This window comes from Micromys minutus (genome assembly GCF_963924665.1).
Source record: "Micromys minutus genome assembly, chromosome: 1".
Taxonomy (NCBI): Eukaryota; Metazoa; Chordata; class Mammalia; order Rodentia; family Muridae; genus Micromys; species Micromys minutus.
Window position 1 is genome coordinate 241,753,760 of NC_137969.1, and position 19,891 is coordinate 241,773,650.

General features: G+C 40.7%; 1 protein-coding gene across 4 annotated transcripts in view; it reads left to right on the forward strand.

Moving 5' to 3' along the window:
- Positions 1-8,472: 8,472 nt before the first annotated feature.
- SPATA7 (spermatogenesis associated 7) overlaps positions 8,473-19,891 on the forward strand; it is a 36,843-nt gene continuing 25,424 nt past the window's right edge. Inside the window, exons 1-3 of one of the 4 annotated variants that reach the window (XM_080917559.1) lie at positions 8,473-8,585; positions 10,996-11,070; positions 16,334-16,381. In XM_080917559.1, the coding sequence (XP_080773685.1) occupies positions 8,567-8,585; positions 10,996-11,070; positions 16,334-16,381 (142 nt within the window). In that variant the 5' untranslated portion in view covers positions 8,473-8,566. Of the gene's footprint in view, positions 8,586-10,995; positions 11,071-13,209; positions 13,286-16,333; positions 16,382-19,891 lie in introns of those variants that run through there. The other 3 variants (XM_080917562.1, XM_080917561.1, XM_080917560.1) reach the window with 3 other exon arrangements.

Here is a 19,891-nt window from a genome sequence, read left to right on the forward strand (position 1 = left end):
TATTTGTATGGAACACAAGGAAAAGCCACATCAATTGCTTCCATCAACTGAAAAACCGTCATGTATCACTTCAGTAATAATTATGCACTAGGCACCAGGTCTTTGGCTCATGTTTCCCTCAGAGCATGATGAGATTCTCTCTGGTTCATTTACATGCTCTTCGGTCATCTCCGAGCTTTTAGCTGTTGTGAACAGGATCGTCGGGATCTGGATTCCTACCTAGATCCTGTCAAGTGACAAGTGACAAAGAATAGCCAGTAAGCACAGACTGGAACCAACTTCCTTTGAACCAGGCTCTTCCGCTATTGGCTGCATGAGCTTTAATGAAGGACCTGGTTTCTTCACCTGTCATACAGCATTTCACCAGTGAGACTGGCGGAATGGGCAGCACACATCTAGTTTACAGAGTGCATGGCTGTCACAGTTTCGCTCTCTTGATGCTGACCCTGATTGAAGACTCAAGTGCAATAAGTCATATGGAAACCAATCTCACTAAGCATCTAGCACGGTACAGAAGTGAGACAGAGAGGAGAAGAAAGCCAAAAAAGAGGGGGTTTCTATTGAGCAAGTTGCCACTGTCTGCAGATAGCATTCCATCCCTCCAGGGACCTCAGACAACAGGAAAGAACATATTAGTGTTTTCCTCACCAGGATGTGAGGAAGCTCAGCTGTCTATCCTCATCCATACAGTTCTTGTATGAAGACTATTAGAGATGTAGCTAGTGAGTTCCTTGGCCCTCTCTCTGCCAGGTCTTAGAGGACATGTCTCTAAGCCAGGCATGGTGGCACACATATTTAACCCCAGTGTTTGGGAGGCAGAGGTCGAAGGATCTCTGTGAGTCTGGGGAAAGACTAGTCTACACAGTAAGTTCCAGGGCCAGCCAATCCTATACAGTAAGATGCTGTCTCCAAATAAAAAGTGTTACCTTAAAATATAATTTATCTCACTTATCAAGGACAGCCGTAGGACTGGTTTGTCTACAGCGAAACACTTAAGCAGACTTACCTTTTCCACTTTGTGTGAGCATGCGTATTTATAAACAACACTTTTCTACTGTTGGGGCAGCATGTGCTGAGAGAGGGAGCATGATTAATCAAGACAGGTTGCCTAGTAACCAACGAATGAGTGAGTTATCGTCACAGAGACTCGTTCTCTCATCAAATGGAAATATTTGCAGAACACAGCTGGGAAGAAACAAAGAGGGAGGACTGTAACAATTCTCAGTGAGCCCAAAGATGTCTGAAATCTTGGCAGCCTTTGCCAAAAGGTCACGATGGAAAGGAATCTGGTGACAAGAAGCCAGCCAAGCTGCACTGACATGCAGTTTTGTGCTCTTTTCAAACACGGGAACAATAAAACCGAGTTGTGGAAATAAGCATGTTAAAATGTGTGAAGAGGGGTGAAGAGAGGGCTCAGCAGTTAGGTTAGCAGCAGAATACTACCAGCTATTCTCTCGGACAACCTGAGTTGGATTCTCAGCGCCTACATGGTGGTTCATAGCCTGTAACTCCAGTTTCAGGGCATCCAACATCACCCCCTTCTGGCCTGTGCAGACACTGCACTTACATGGTGCACAGGCATACACATGAAATAAAATAAGTCTTTTTTTAAAGTGCAATCAAAACACTATGGCAGTGTTTCTCAACTGGCCTAATGCTATGACCCTTTAATGCAGTTCCTCATGTTGTGGTGACACCCCCCCAACCATAAAATTATTTCATTGCTACTTCATAACTGTAATTTTGCTAATGTTATGAATCGTAATGTAAACATCAGATATGTAGGGTATATATTCAACCCCTCTGAATTTTTTGATCCCCCAAAGGGGTCACAACCTGCAGGTTGAGAATCACTGCATTATGGTTTAGCACTATGTTGTGACTTGAATCTGTAACCCCAGAACTCAGAAGGTGAAGGCCCAAAATATCATACACTAAAAGCCAATTTGGAGAAACGTTGTCTCAAAACAAATAAGCAAAAACCAAGGGCTGGGTATATCTTAGCAACAGAGTGCTTGCTTGTCTAGAAAACATAAGATCCTGAAGTATAATGTTCAATATCTGACACCACAAAAGTACTTAAAACCCCATGTGGTTTCATAGCTCATGAGAATGATCAGGGACAAGAGTCTGATTATGTTCAGGGATCGGCGTTCTATTGCTAAAGATAATTCAAAATGATCACTTGTGGTCAGTGGGTCTTGTTCTCACTGTTTGTATACCTGTATTCCCATCAGATACTTATTACTTCACAAAGAATTGTAGGCATTCCTTCTGCCTCTTGCTGTAAACAATAAGATTAAGAAAAATCAAATTATTGGTTGACAATGATGAAGAGTGATTTTTTTCCCCTCTGGGGACTTTTAGATAATAACATAAGCTTCCCCCCTGCCCCCCACCCTTGAAAAAATAAGTTATTGTTCTGTCTTTAACTGAAACAACCCAACCCAAGCGTCATTTCTTACAGTGTTTGCACCTCACAGTCCCTGGGTAAGAGACCTGTGAGTTAATATTGTTTGCATATAGCTGATTTTTCTCCCACAGATGGAGCTTAAGCCTTTCCTAAAGCCCCCTCTAGTGACAAGCAGGGAATTAAACCATTTCAGATCAATACTGACACACTTTAAACTTACATTGTGTGGATCAGCTTTTAAATGAATCACATTGAAAAATGGCTTTAAAAAATGGCAGCTCAGAGTCCCCAGCAGTTTTCAGTCCCTGAAACAGGAAGGATTTTGTACAGAACTGGGGTTACACAAAGTGTTCACACATCTTTGGATTCTATATGTTTTTACTTGGCCCTTATTCTATGATTTTCCTCTTCCAGAGGAATTAGACTCAAGTCCCAGCAACCACATGGTGTTTCACAACCATCTGTCTAAAACTTCAGTCCCAGGGATCTGAAGCCTTCTGACCTCTATGGGCACCAGACACAAACATGGTGCACAGACAGACAAGCAAAATACTCCTTCACATTAGGAGAAAGAACACAAAAATTAAACAACAACCAAAAAAATCCCACAAACATTCATGGTCAGGAGAAAGCACTCAGCAGGCAAAGATGCTCGCCACCAAGCCTGATGTCCCATACAGAGAAAGGAGAAAACTGGCCTTCTAATTCCAAGACACATGCTATGCTATGTGTGCACATACATACATGCATAAATACATATGCACACATAAATAAATACAATGTAATTTAAAATGTAAAATATCATATTATTTTATAATAACCCAATAAAAACAAAAGTAAAACTTAGAACTTTTGTCTCTTGTGTCTCTTTTCTGCATTCAGTGGATAACTTTCACTGACACTTTTAGACATGTCCAAAAAGGTAAGTCCATTCTAGGAGCTTTCTGTATTGTGAAATGGAGGATTAGCTGCAAAATAGAAATAAATGTACAATAATAAAGCATTAAAAATATAATAAACACAAAATACATGTTTTATTAGGTCAGATGGTATAGACTGTTTGTACATAATTGATTTTGTTTATATTACCACTCCAAAGGCTTAGAAATCATTCAACTAGAGATATCTAATTAAATCACTAAAACAAGAGAGTTGATTGGCTCAGTAGTTAGGAGCATGTCTTGTTCCTGCAGAGGGCCCAAATTCTCTCCTAGTACTCACATGCTGACTCACAACTGCCTGTACCTCTAGTTCTAGGAGGGTCAAGTCCTCATCTGGACTCTAAGGGCACACACAAGTCGAATACACACACACACACACACACACACACACAAATAAAAGTAGAAAATGAAAAACTACATTCTCAATAAAGAGAACCAATAAGATAAAAAGTGGCCTAAAAATAACATCAAACCAAATAGAAATCATACATTTTTAAAGATGTGTTTATTTATTACACACAAGTACATACGCTGTAGCTGTCTTCAGACACACCAGAAGAGGGCATCAGATCCCATTACAGATGGTTGTGAATCACCATGTGGTTGCTGGGATTTGAACTCAGGACCTCTAGAAGAGCAGTCAGTGCTCTTAACCACTGACCCATCTCTCCAACCCAGAAATCATAATTTTGAGCATCTTTTTAACTCCCTCTCTCCCTCCCTCCTTCCCTCCCTCCCTCCCTTTCTCCCTCTCTCTCTCTCTCTCTCTCTCTCTCTCTCTCTCTCTCTCTCTCTCTCTCACACACACACACACACACACATACACACACACAAAGAAATTACTATCCTTCAAAGGACAATTCACTCAAGAGCATAATATTTTTCTTTTCAAAACACAGATGTGTGGATTTCTGAATATGAATAACAATATACTACTGAAGTTATTTCTGAATATTGAGTCATGCTGATACATCTAGCAAAGGGTCTTCAGAATCATGCCTCCTTCCCAGAGGTCAATGCAACTGGTACTGATCCCCAGTGGAAAGGTGCTCTTGGGAGCTTAACCCTGCAATAAGTTCATACCCACTGTGTGTGTGTGCCTGTGGTCAAGACTTGGATTGTCCCTGGGAAAAGATGCTCTCTCTTGTTCACATGCACAAAGTGAAACTCAGGAACAAATTAAATTTCACTTGCAGAACTGGAAATCAATAGACTCTGTTCTATTCATTCTTGATAGAATGGAACAAGATTGAGGCTTTAAAGAGAAACACCAAACTGAGGATGTTCTCAGAGAAAGGCAAACACCAGGCAATGCTGCTTCAAGGTCCTCTCCACTCTCCTCCCCTCCCCCAACCAGGCAGCCTCGTTCCTACCTCAAGGTAGAATATGCTTTATCTTTTATTAAAACTAGGGTTTTTGTCCTGTACAATATATTCTGATTGCAGTTTCCTCTCCACTTACTCCTCCCAATTTCTCCTTACCTCCTCTCCATCTAGACTCACACAGCCGTTCTGTCTCTTGTTGGAAAACAGGAAATAGTAAAACACAATAAGACAAATAAAAGACAAACAAATGAGAATAATACAAAAACAATAAAATAGGAAAAATAGCCAAAGAAGAACGATGATAAACACATATAGATGCAGACATACAGGCTTGAACACAGAGGAATTCCATTAAAAACACACACACACATACACACACACACACACACACACACACACACACACACACACACACACATGGAAGCCATAATATATACCCAAAGAGCCTAGAGTAGAATATTTTTATCCCCATGTCTGCTTTGATAACAGGAGCTCCAATCTTTTTCTAGTGACCCAAATCATTGTGTTACCGCCCTCAGTGTGCCCTCTAAATTTCAGCTCTTGTCAAACTTAGCAAATGCTTACTGGAGACCTGTTTTACACAGTATTATAAGCAAGGTGGAATTTCTAAGTTGCTAATGGTGCAATGAATGCCTTAGGGAATCTCAGAGTTTTCAGCAATAATGAGGAGGAATACTGCACACTATCCAATTCTGTCACTTAAAAAATATTTTATTCTTAGCTGAGTTTATGTGTGTGCACACATCAGTGCAGCAGTCATTGGAAGCCAAAAGTATCAGATGTCCTGAAGCTGGAGTTCATTGTGAGCTACCCTGATGCGTTAGCTGGGAACTGATCTTGGATTCTCTGCAAGAGCAGTAGATGTTCTTGACTTCTGGGCCACAGCTGCAGTCTCCTTTGGTCCCCTTATTCTGTATCATCCGAAATATTGTTGGAGACATAGAATTGTCATGTTTCAAGTCCAATTTTCTACCCTCCCTATGTCTTAGAGGACCTGTATTCCAGACATTATCAAAACTGGGATTCTGGGATCTTTTTTTCTCCTTTCATTGTTATAGGATTTCTGATTTACTTTCCTTTTAAACCTAAGTCTCCTAACTTTGGCTTTTCTGAAATAGAAGTCTCAGAAAAAGGAAACCTAACACCTACACAATACCACATTTTCTCAGACAGCCACTGCCAATATCATAATATTATCTGCACAACTTCCAGCATCCCTTTCATTGATATAAACATGGACCTCACTCAGTTCACCAGGCTTAAAATATAATTTATGATCAAACTTGCAGGATATCTTAGTTAGGTCTATTGCTATGATAAAACACTGTGACTAAAAACAACTTGAGGATAAAATGGTTTATTTCATCTTACAATTTACAGTGCATCATGAAAAGTCAGGATGGGAATTCAAGACAGGAACCTAGAGGCTGACCATGGAGGAATATTTACCAGCTTGCTCCTCAAGGCTTGCTCAATTTGCTTTTCTATACAACCCAGAACCATCTTGTAAAAGTAACTTTTATTCAACTGATGCAGTTGTAGTCTTAGAGGTTTACTGCTAAATAAGCTCACCCTTACTAGCTCTTTCTAAATTCTGGCTGGCTGGTTCAACTCAGCAGTTCTGGCTCAAACTCTTCTTCAAACTGACTGATTCAATCTGGTTTCTCTCAGCTTCTCACTGAATTGCTCTGCTTGTCTTCAAACTAACTCTGGCAATTTGTTCTAATCTTCTGGTTCGTTTTTATTCTCAACTTCAACTGCCTCTGCGGACTTGCACTGACTGATCTGCATGAACTCAGGAACAAACTCAACTCCACTGTACCACACTCACTGCATTGGCCCCAACTGGATCACCGAATTCAATGAACTGACTCACTGACCTGTTCTTTCAAACATGTTCCTTCCTTCTATAAACTAACTCTACTTTCATTGCTTATGATTAAAGGTGTGTATTTGTAAGACTAGACTCGAGCCTTATGTACCAGGAGATTCCCTTGAATGAGACGAGAGACTGGAGATCGATGCAAAAGTAAGAGGTTTATTAGTCCAGTGCACTGGGGTTGGACTATATTATCTAGAGGAGAGGCAACCCGGAGCTATCTGCTAGTTGGCAAAGTTTTATACACTTTGTAAAGGGTAGGCAACAGCAATGGTGATTAAGCATGCAAGCATTGATGGGTTTAGTTGACTTTTAAGGCAATTGGCTGTTGCCAACGTGGGCCATATCAGGGCCTTTGATCTACATTCCAGGGGCTGCTGCTAGATATAATAGGACATTTCTTCCTGGGAGGAAGGGCTGCTTGGTGCCCTGGAGACATTCCAGGAACTGTGACTAGATAAGATTCAAGCTTTCCTTCTTTGAGGGGAGGGGAAAATTACTAACCTTTTCCTTTCATACTAAAGGTGTGTATGTGTTTTCCAGCCAGAGTAGCTGTGGTGCTGGATTAAAATTTCTCTACACCAACTGCCTAGAGATAGTATTGCCCACAGTAACAACCCACCACCACCTCTCACTGGGGAGTCTGACATAGTTGCTCTGTCCACAAGGCTGGATGGTTCAGTTGTCCCCATCTGGTGCCAAAAAACTGAAAGAATCCTAGAGACCTGCTAATCCTTATATCCTGATAGAAAACTGAAAAAAGCTGGTGGTTCTGGTGTGGACACGAGTCAACCATAGCAGCAGAGGAAATCAACTGGGCAACCTAAGGAAAGGACCAGCCAGCAAGAAATGAGCTATCTTTCTTTTCTGCCATGACCTTTTAAATCTGGACTGCTACTAGAAGATAGCACCCACAATCAGAGTGGGTCTTCCAAATCATTTAAGGCATTCAAAAAAAAAAAAAAACTTCTATTCTGGAGGTCCTAACTTTCAATAAGGTGCCATAAAAATCAACCATAATACATAGATGCTCAAAGTTCGGCACATCTGGCTCGGAATCAAGTATGCTTTTAGTGATTTCAGAGGTTCCTAGATGGGATGTAGTTTCCTCCCCAGGCAACCTTTGGCAATATCTAACGACATGTTTGGTTGCCAGGAATTGGGTTGCAATCAGTGGGTTGTGATCTTCTAGTGGGCAGAGCCCAGGAATGCTGCTATATGATGCTACAACAAGGACATCCAGCGTAAAAGTTCAAGAATGGGTTGCTGAGAAACTTAGCGTGACAGAATGCTTTCTGCACTCCCTCTACCCCGTTCTGATTTAATTTCCAAGAATTCGCAATTAACTATTGCAAAAATAAACAACTCGCAGAGAGCCGCGGAATACTTTTTTCACTGCCTTCTTCCATTCAAAATGAAACGATCTTTGTGGCTTTAAGATAAAGGAAGAACGAGTGTAGGAGCTGAGTGAGGAACTGAGCAGACAGAGAGGAAATTCAACCTAATGCTTACAAACTTAAGACAGAGCTGCTGGAGAGAACATTCAAGAGAGCTTGCGATGCATGCTTGGGGACCTCAGTTCGAATCCCAGGTAAAACCCAAGTAAAACGTAGTTATGGTGACGGAAACAGATGTGACTCGTTTTCCTGACAGTTCACTCTGGATAACTGCTAGGCTCCCAGAACAAAGAATTGGCAGCCGGAGCCCTTGTCCTCCTGGGTGCTGGCACTTGCAGTTGCCAGGAGTGCTTGGGGACCAGGGCGGCTCGGGACGGGGCGGGGCCTAGGAGCACGCGTCGCTCTGATGTGACGTCATAATCTGTAGCCGCAAGCCGGCCCTTAGCAACCGGCCTGGCGACCGTCTCTGTGGCCCTTTGCGCCCCCGCAGGCCTGGTTTTCTATTTTCACCTCCGCTGCGGGGCGGGGGCCGGCTTGGTCCCAGTAAGAACCAAGGGGCCACTACCGCGCAGGCCGCAGGAGGACTAAGCATGGAGGGCAGCCGGAGAGGTAAGGAGCTGCGCGGGTCCAGGCTGCGCCCTGGCCTTTCGGGTTGCCTGCCAGCTCCTCCAGTGTCTCCGGGTAATGGCTGGAGCTGGAAAGGCCCGGAACTCAGGGGGGCCGCATGCCCAGCTCATTGATCTACCTGATCTTGAGTTGTCTCCCTCACATCCATCCCCTGATCCTGGGACCCTGCAGCCTTTATCACCCGAGTATCTCCTAGGCAGAATACCAAGCCTGGTCTTTGAATGCAACTTGTGCCCCATATCAGGCCGGCTGATTTCACAAAAACAACTTTCAGTTTCCTCATCTTGAACGTAATAGGTAAATACCCATGCCACCGAGTTCTTGGGGATTAAGTGCTGATAATATGTAGCAAGCTCATGGTGCATTTTAAGTACATGAAATCTCCCACTCCCTCCCTCCTGAACTGACTCACCCAGAGCTGGTTATTGTTGGAATTCTGTAAACCCCACCCCTCAGTTACCTGGCAATAGCCAAGCTATGCTCCTCCCCAGTGCCCTGACACTATAAAAGGGGCTGCTTGACCCCTCCTCTCTCTCTCTCTTGCCTCTTGGCTCTCCCACCCCATCCCTCCTCTTCCCCTTCCCTTTCCCCCTCTCTCCACGTGCTCTTGGCCGGCCTCTACTCCTCTATTTCTCTTCTCTCCCCTCTCTCTCCTCCCTCCCTCCCTCCCTCTACTACTCTCTTAACTCTCCCATGACTTGAATAAACTCTATTCTGTACTATACTGTCCTGTGGCTGGTCCCTCAGGGGGAAGGGATTCCCAACATGGGCCTCTCAGAGGCATCTATCTCCCTTGCCTCCAGGCCTCACAGCACCTCCATGGGCCATATCCCCCCAACTCTCTTCATCCTTTCCCTGACAGTTATAATTCAGTTGCTACAAGGTGGGAGCTGGGATACTGCCTTTGTAATAAATTTCCAATGTGGCTGGTTGGTAGATTGAATGTTTAATAGCAAAAGACTACCCATAATCACAGTGCACCTTGAGTCATATTCTGAGTCAACTGGAGTGTATGAAATATTTTGTGACCTCTACCAGCCTAGTCGAAGTTGAAAATCCACAGCCTAAGCAAGTATTCTTAAGACTGAAATAGGCAACACACACACACACACACACACACGAATGCACGCACGCAGGCCAACTATTTTTATATCATTGCAATTCTCTTCAAACATAGCATGTTTAGTTGGGTACATTGGTGTATACCTGTAATTCCAATTGATTGGAAGGCTGAGGTAGGATCATTTGAGCCCAGGAATTCAAGACCAGTCTGGGCCTGGGCAGTATAATAAGACCTAATCTCAAAAGAAAATAATATAATAAATATAACTTGAATATATATTATCTCAAAACAAAAAAATCTAATGTGACAGTAGTGAACAGAAAAAGACATCATTATATATGAAGTGATGTAAATGATCTATTGATCACTTGCCCCAGTAAAACTAAAATATCAAAGTAAACCGTTCTGAAAACAACTTAGTTTGGAAACAGTTAAATGGTAGAGCACTTGCCAAGCACAGACCCCATCTGTACAGTGTTTCACATAGAATAGCTTGTTTTCTTTTTGTAAAAAAGTGTGTGCGCGTATGCGTAGGTTTGGAGCTAAGGTCAAGTGTCTCTCCTCCAGTGTTCTCCACCTTTATTTTTTAAGACAGGGTCTCCCACTGTTTTGTTTCTGTTGCTGATAAAATATCCTGATAGGTATTTTCCCTCTCTACATGGAAGCCCCAACATGAGGAACTTGAAGCACTGGAGGTGACCTAGGCACTTCCTCACTGAGACTCTTCATGAGTAATTTTAGGTTGTTTCAAGTTACAACTACAACGGTCAGTGCCTGAACTTCTGTAGCTCATTCAGCTATGGTAGTTTGTCAGTGTCCGGGATTTATCTGTGCCCACCCCGTCCTCTCCAAAGCTGCAATTAAAATTAAAAGCATGTGCTGCCATGCATGGCTTTTTACGTGGATTCTAAAATCAGGTCTTTGGTGTTTGTGTGACAGCCACTTTATCAACTGAGCTGTCTTCCAGCCCTTATTGTCTCAAAAAAGGGAAATGTTTCAGTCTGTGGTCATGGACTTTTCCATTTGATATACTGTTGTTGGTAGTGACAAAACAACGATCTGCTGTTGTTGTTTTGAGACATGGTCTCATTATTTAGGCCTGGCTGGATTTGAACTTTTTATGTAGACCAGGGTAGCCTGGAATTCAGATCTGCGTGCCTCTGTCTTTGAACTGCTGGGATTATAGGTGTGCTGAATAAAAGTTTCAGCAACTTTATTTAAAAATATATGTGTTATTTTTAAAATTCTTTGTTGTTTTTTTATGAAAGTTGTGTTTCACGTGTCCTAATTTGTGTTTTTTGTTGTTGTTGTTGTTGTTGTTGTTGAAAGTCAGAGCAACCTCTGTCCTTCCCAGATACAGCCCACCATGCCTCTTTACAGGACACTTGAGCACCAAGAGCAATGGTAAGTGAGCTACTTCCAGCTGTAGCATCCTTAAAAGCTCCCTTCTCTGTGCTGGGAGACCACATGACCAGAGGAAACACTTCAGGAACATGTATCTGTACCTCACAGCAGTAATTAGAACTAATTGAATGTTGTAGGTATTCTTTGGATTCAGTTTGGGGGTCATAATGTTGAACTATTTCTGTGCCCTGAATGTGAACCTAGCCTCCCCCTGCTTTCCCACCCTGCCAGAGCCAGGGGCTGCTTTTGCCAGTACAAGGTCTGGATTAAGGCACATCTGCCTGTTAAGGGGATGATTGACAAGTGATAAAGGTCTCCAAAGTAAAATTTTAATATTAACTCTAAAATAATTTTGGTAATTATCACTTCAACATCTTTGGGCACAGGTTTTAGAAAAAAACAATTTAAACCTATTGTTCTTATTTCTATGAAAAATATTTCACACTGTCCCCTCTAAATAAGAAAAAATGATGAAATATTTCATTATTTCATTTAATTTCTTTGTACCAGAGTGCATACATAGAAACAGCTAGGAAAGCTGATTTTAAAAAAAGAAAAAAAGAAAAGGAGGCAAACAAACCTTTGAAGCAATATCTGGTGAACTACTATCTAGAAAACTGAGGCAGAAGGATAGCAAGTTTATGGTCTGCCTGCCTGGGGTGTAGCTTGTGATCAAGGCCATTCTGGGAACTTAATGAGACCTTTTCTCAAAACAAAAAGTAAAGAGTACTGGGGCTATTGATTGGGGGTAAAGTGTTTACAGAGTATGTGTGATTCAGGAATGTGTGCACACATACACACGGACACAGAGCATGCACTTGCAGAGCTAGTGCAGGCAGAGCACTGGTCAGCATGCAGCTGCATTGGCTTTTATCTCAGCGCCGCCTCCTTTGTCAGGAATATGACACAGACTTAGTGCACACCTCTGTACTTGTATTAAATGATGATAGTAAAGTCAAAAAACATTTTTTATTGGTAGAGAGAGTGTGACAATGAAGTATTGAAATATAGATGTAGGAGGGAAATCTAAGCTTCAGTTTAAAAGAGTCAATCATTTTGCAAACTCTATATTCTATTTTATATGTTTTGTATTTATATTAATATATTATATTCTATATTCTGTTGAATTTTTTTAAGTATATGCTTCTGTTATTTCTCAATTTTTTCAGGGGTTGGGAAAATAGCTCAATGGGTAAATAGATAAAGTACTTTCTGTAAAAATTTGAAAGTTGGATCCCCAAGACTATAGAAAAGCATGGTGGGAGTGGCAGCCCACCTACTGGGGAGACATGGATGGATGCCCAGAGCAAGCTGGCTATTTAGACCAGCCTTATCAGCTGATCTGGCTTCAAATGAAAGATCCTACCTCAATAAATAAGATGGAGAATGATCAAGAAAGATTCCTGACACCTATACATGCACACTCACTCTTGCACACATACATGTACCCACACACATGTGAACATGCATGGCATACACATACACCATATACATACACATGTAAAAGTGTTTTTAATGTTTAAGAACATACCTTGATAGTGATTTATACTTATATATTGATGCTTAATGCTTTTAAGATTCCCTTTAAACAATTTGAGAGAAGGTGGAAACGTTGAATACATAAACTGAAGCAGTCTGTGGATCTTGACCCCAGCTGTAAAGTTGGAGACTTGCCTCTCTGACCACTATCTTCATGTACAGTCTGTGCTTCGGGGTTTGTCTGATCTTCCAGACTCAGCAGTTTGTACGTAATCAAGCAAATGACTAAAGATTTTCAATCATGAGATAAAAAGATAAAACAGATGTAATAATTTAATAGTAGATTAACATTATTAATCTATTAGATTATATTTTAGGATGTTTTAATAGATTATATTCTAGACTCTCTTCCAAACTCTCAAGCTTGTAAAACTTAATTCTTGAAGAGGTTGGAGCCAGGTAACGAATTCCTAGTCAGTGTTCCCAGGGCAAGACGAAGACTGGACACAGAGCCATGAAAGTGTACTCTCAGCCTCCTCCGGCGAACTTCAGAACGTGACTGAGAATGACATCAATAACTATCTTGTGATGTTTATATTAAGTTTACATGTGTAATGATTAAATATGTTTTAATTTTTAGCTTTTTGCACTGACTCCTCTTCTCTCAGACTAACCACTCTCCAGCTGGTCAAGAATCACATGGCTGTTCACTATAATAAAATCCTTTCAGCCAAAGGTAAAAATGTGCAATTTCCTGTGCCAGTGTAAACCCCAGCTTTACTTCTCATTGTGATAAACCTGTGGCAAAAGTTGTTTTACATTAATTCAAAGAGGACTTGAACAATATTTACAATTACATAATACCTAGATAGCTTTTAGTGTATCTATTCTAATATTCTTTTGTTAGAGATTGCTCATTTGTCTTTTTGTGTTTAAATTTTTATGTATATGTATTGGGGCATGCTTGTGTGTGTGTGTGTGTGTGTGTGTGTGTGTGTGTGTGTGTGTGTGTAAGCAAGTGTGTATCTAGGTACATATGTATGTGTGTGTGTATGCATATAGAAGCCAGAGGTTAACCTTAGATGTCATTTATCAAGAGCCACCCATTTCATATTTTAGGACAGGGTCTCTCACTGAGACATTGGTCTTGACATTTTAAGCTAAACTACCTAGGAGGGAAGCCCCAGAGATCCTCATCTTTGTCTCCCTAGGACCAAGAGTACAAAAGTGTGCAGCCATGCCCGTTGGAGTCCTCGGGTATAATAGATTCTTAGTGACATACCAATTCCTACTACATTTTTTTTAATTAAAAAAAAAAAAAACACAAAACCCAAGATGTTAATATAAAGGCCAGGCCAACCTGACATCAATGTCCTTCTGCTTTGGGCCCCCAAGGAAGTACATGCATTGTGGCACCATACCCAGCTTTAATATAATGTAACCCGCTTTTTCACTTTGGAAGTTCTACAGCGAAGATGCTGGCTGCTATTTTTCCTTTTATTGGTGATCTTATTAAGAGATAACATACATAGAATAAAATGGACTAGTTGTAAGTATATAGGGGACTATGCTGAAAATGTATCCATTTCTATAACCCTTAGAGTATTGCCAGTAAATGAGAGATCACTTAACTCTGGCTTGTGTGGCTGTCTTCCTCCATTTGCTTTTGTTCAGTTCAGGAGAGAGAAGGGTGTATATATTTTAAATAGCTGCTAAAAGCGGGGGAGGGTATTTTGTAGCATTTGAAAATAGTATGAGATTTGAATTTAATGTCCATCAGTACAGTCCTGTTCATTCTTTTTCAGTCTGGCTGCAGCAGCCTTTGCACTGAAGTGCAGTCAACTGGTTGTGACCAGCTGTATCACCACGCAAAGCCAGAGCATTTACCCGCTGACCCCAATATTTTATTATCCGAAAAGTCCCCCCTCACCTCTGAAGCTACCAATTTGTTCTTTGTTCCTACACTTTTGCCTTTTCTAGAATTTCATGTTAATAGAATAATACGTATTTATACTTTGAGTCTGGCTTCTTTCAGTGTGCATAACACTTAGAGGTATCCATGGTGTACTTATCAATATTTCTTCCTTAGTTTTTGGGTGTGGGGTATATATATTTGTGTGCACGCATGTGTGCGTGTGAGAGCACGTCCTCAGATGCCATCCCTGAGGATCCACATGCCTCCCTGGAGGAGGCTCTTAGTGTACACCACCACACCTGGCTTTTTTACATGGGTTTGGGGATAGAACTCAGCCCTGTGCTTGCACAAGTATTTTACTGACTGAGCCATCTCCCCAGCCCTCATATGTATTTACGCTTGTTTATAAATTGGGTTCTAATTGATGGTGCATGCCCATAATCCCAGCACTCAGGAGGCAGAGGGGGCAGATCTCTGAGTTCTAGGCCAGGTTGATCCATGTAGTGAGTTCCACAAGAGTCAGGGCTATGTAGAGAAAACCTGTCTAAAAAAAGAAAAAGAAAAAAGAAAAATCTATATAAATGAATCTGTTATAATTGGTTGATTCATGACTTGAATATTTTAGCTGTTCTAACTCAGTTTGAGTTATTGGGAATTAAATTATTGTGTTCACATACAGTTGTGAACATATGTTTCTGTTTCACATGGGTAAATTTATTTTACTAGGAATAGAACCATGAGTATATTTGTGTACATTTAGCTTTGTGACCGAGTCCTTCCCAGAGTGGCTGCTGGTTTGTTTCCTGCACCATCGCATCCTCAGCAACACTTGCTCTTACCAGGAAGGAGTGGCGTCTCTGAATATTTCCACACTTAGCTATAAACTTTATTTTTTCTCTAACTTTACCTAATTTTATTTCCTTTTTTTTGTGACTGGGATCTCACTATGTAGTCTCAAGAGCTGAATTTTAAAATGTTTCATTTATGTTTTACATAATTGAGGAAAATAGCAACTGGAAAATTTTAAAATCATGTCAAATAAGGTCAATTTTCAGATACTTTAGAATTTGTATTTTAAACTCCATGTTTAAGAGACCTCTCTCTAATCTTCGGGTTTTCCAGATTTGCTCTGTTCTAGAAGCATTCTGCTTGTGACTCTTCCATTTCCATTTGTGGTTCATTTTGAGTTTTGGTATATAGAATGAAAAGAAGGTTACTGATCTTTGCCTACTCATATATAAAGTTTCTGGTGTCCATTAGTGAAGAATAATTCCCTATTAAATTCAGCATCGTTTGACCTGATGTGTAAATCTGTCTTGAGATATAAATGAGTGTATCTACATGTCCTGCATTGTTTTCATTAAGTCTTGGAATTAAGTGTGGAAATGCTCCCCTTCGCTCTGATCTCTCCAGTGAGCTCTAAGTCTCAGCTCCAGTGTACTGGTGAGCCTTGGTGACGCGGCTCCAGTGTGCTGGTGAGCCATGGTGACGCGGCTCCAGTGTGCTGGTGAGCCTTGGTGACGCGGCTCCAGTGTACTGGTGAGCCATGGTGACGCGGCTCCAGTGTGCTGGTGAGCCATGGTGATGGGGCAGCAGGCCACCAATGCTCTGCTCATTTCCTGCCCAATCTTCTTACACTTTGTTGTCAGTGGTTATGCTGCTGGTTTCAAGTTGACCAGTATTTTCTTCCAGGGAGCTGGTAATCTCACCTAGTAATTTTTATTCTGCTATCTTATTTTTAAACTATAGAAATACTGTAATAAAACAAAGAACTTCAAACCTGCAGCGCTTTTTATAATTTGTAAATTTAATGTTTCTCAATGTTTATAAATATGAAGAATATTATTAAACATTTTTTTTCTCTTTCAGCCGCAGTGGACTGCTCAATTCCAGTAAGTGTGAATACTAGCATCAAATGTAAGTAATTTTTTAACATAACACCCTTTAAAAATATGAAACATACACCATCCTAACTATGTCTGAGTATTTACTTCAGTGGCATTGAGTCTGTGTGTGTTTAAAAGTCCTCACTGTCAACAGATACCTCGGAGCACTTACGTAGGAACCACATGTCTACACGCTGCTCTAAGTTCAGTTCTCTCTAGTCTACTTTCCATGAACTTCATGTTTCTAAGCTCCTTGATTAAGTTGAATCCTATAGTGTTTCTTCTGAGACCAGCATATTTCACTTGGCACACTTATATTTTACTTCTCAAGATCACTTATGTTGTAATGGATCAGAATCTTCTCTACAATGTTTGTATGATGTATATGTGAGCACATGAGCCATGGCATGCAAACTGAGGTCAGAGGACAACGTTGTAGAGTTAGTTCTCACCTTCTAACTTTAATTGGGCTCTAGGGCTCAAACTCAGATCACCAGACCTATGTAGCAAGGCATTACCCATGAGTCATCTCGGCAGCCCAAAATCTTTTTTAAGGCTGAATAAAGTCTTGTGTGACTCATTCTCTTTGTTCATCATTAGCAGCTTCAATTGTCTTCCATTGCTGAGAGTGAAGTGGGTGCGTAGAGATTCAGAGGATGTACCCAGAAGTGAGGTTTCTGGTCACTAGTAACTCTCCGTGCTTTGTTGGGAGCGGGCATGTTTTCTACAGCATTTACAGGTTTACATCTACTAGTCACATGCAAGGTTTTCAGTTTCTCCAAATACAACACTTGGGGTTTTCTGGTTTGGTTGGTTGGGTAGTTTAATTTTGTTTGAGGATTTTTAAATGCCCATGTTCTCCTGGTTTACAAAAGTAAATAATCGGGCTGGAGAGATGGCTCAGAGTTTAAGAGCACTGACTGCTCTTCCAGAGGTCCTGAGTTCAATTCCCAGCAACCACATGGTGGCTCACACCATCTGTAATGGGATTTGATGGCCTCCTCTGGTGTGTTCATGGACAGCTACAGTGTAGTTATATATAACAAATAACTAAAAAATAAACAGATATAAAGGGGAAAAAAAGTAAAATAATTTTAAAAAAAAGGAATTACCAAATAACAGAAGAGGTAAAACATTTGCTAAGAATGTAGGAAATAACAACAAAATGGTAATAAATTCTAATTTATAAATGTATTTTAAGCAGGTTGGTGGTAGTGCACACCTTTATTTAATCCCAGCACTCAGGAGACACAGACAGGCAGATCTCTGAGTTCAAGACTAGTATGAGCTTCAGAGCATATTCCAGGACAGCCAGGGCTACACACAAAGTAGCCCTGTTTCAAATCAAAACAAAGCAAAAACCCCAAATATATACGTGTGTGTTAAATATAAATAAATTAAACATACCAGTCCAAAAATGTATAACATCTGGTTCAATCTAAAACACAATGGAAAAAAGGGTTGTGCTGTCTCTAGGGGTCTTGGTGTAGATGTGGGGACACACTCTGAATGAAAGAATAAAAAGCAAAGGCAGTACACAGGGCAGAGAAATCAGTAGTGCTTACTGTTGGCAAAAAAAAAAAAAAACCCTTTAAGTCAGAAGATTTCTTTAGAGAAAAAGATGGTCATATTAAGGTACAATAGGAAGGTCTAGCAATTGTATTTCAGATCTCCTGAAATATAAAAAGCAAATAGTAACAGAAATATCTAAATCTCAAAACTGATATCAATACAGTGACAGTAGATCCCATCCTCTACTTCAGTCACGGCAGGAATATCCAAACAGAATCAGCAAAGAAGCAGTTGTGGTAAATAATACAGTTAATGAAATGAACCTAAAAAACGTGCCAGACTTCACTCAGGGCATGATACACATTTTCCCTAAAAGCACGTGGAACATTCTTATTCTTGGAGTTTATCATATCAAGTTACAAATTAATCTTAACATATGTCAGGAAATATAAAAAACTCTCGATGAGATGGGGTGCTGCACACCTGTCACCTGGGAGGTGACACAGGGCCAGCCTGGGCTCCACAGTGAGACAGTCTGCAAATGAAAACAAAAGCAAAAGTCCCAAACTTTACAAAACAGCCACTCAAACGAAAACTGAAGAAAGTGAATGAAGACTCAAAAATAGAGGTAAGGAGGGCCGTGGCTTCTGTGAACAGTTTATACCAACAAATTGGACTACCATGAAGAAATGGGTAGATTATGAGAAGCATGCTGTCTAGCAAAACTGAACCAAGAATAGAAAACCTGAATAGACCATAAGGATATGTATGTAATCAATAAGTTTTAAAAACCCCGAGTAAAGACGAGCCAGGAGCAAATGAGGTACTATGCAGATTCCAAGATATCCAGAGAAGGATGAAAAACAGCAAATCCTAGAACTGTTAGAACAAATGAGAACATTTCCAAACTCATGAGACCAGCATACCACCAATACCAAATTTAGACAAAAACAATATATGAAAACCATGAGTCATGTCCATGATGAATATAGATGGAAAAATTCACTTGCAAGCTAACTTAGTAGCAATTTAAAGAAATTTACACTATGACCAATTAACCAGTGACCAAATTATTCCTTGAATGCAAACATGGTTCAACACACACGAAGCAGTCATTTGGGACCACATCAACAGAGCAAGAGAAGAACCTTGTGAATAGCTCCATATATGCAGAAGAAATATTTGATAAAGTTGGTTCATTCATGGTTTTTAAAAACTCTTGTCTTAGTTTTGGTTTTATTGTGACCAGAAGCAACTTAGTGATGGGAGGGTTTATCTCAGCCTACAGCTTTCAGGCCTCACTTCATCACTGAGGGAAGTCACGATAGGAACTTAGGAACCTGGAGGCAGGAACTGAAGCAAAGGCTTTGGAGAAGTGCTGCTTACTTGCTTGGTCCTCACGGCCTGTTCGTCGTGCTTTCTTATACAACCCAAAACCACGTGCATAAAGGTGGCACCATCCATAGGAAGCTGAGCCCTCCTATATGAAGGAAATGTGCCATATGCTTGCCCACATACCAGTCTGCTGGGGGCATTTTCTCAGCTGTGGTTCCTTCTTCCCAAATGACTCTTGCCTGTACACAAACTACTAGTCAGCACACTCTCAATAAAGAAGTTAACCTCAACATAATAAAAGTTATATATCAAAATCCCATAGTACCAACATGAGAGGTGACTTCTAAGATATGACCCAAGGCAAGGATACCAGTTCTTCTCACATAGAATTAGAAGGTTTAAACAGCAGTTACACAAAACCTGAAATGAAAGACTGCAAAATAAAAGTCGGAAGTAAAAATAACTGCTTGCAAACAAGACTGTACATATCAAAACCCCTGAATACTCAACCATCAAAAACTACTAGAATATACTAACTTAGGGTGAATTGGCTAAAATCTTTCCCTTGCTAGCCTGGTACACCTCAGTTCACACAATTTCTGAAACTCATGAAAAGTTGGAGAAAAAAAAAAACTGACTCCCACTATTGATTCTGCTTGTGCGTGCGCAATCCATACAAACATATACATAAAAA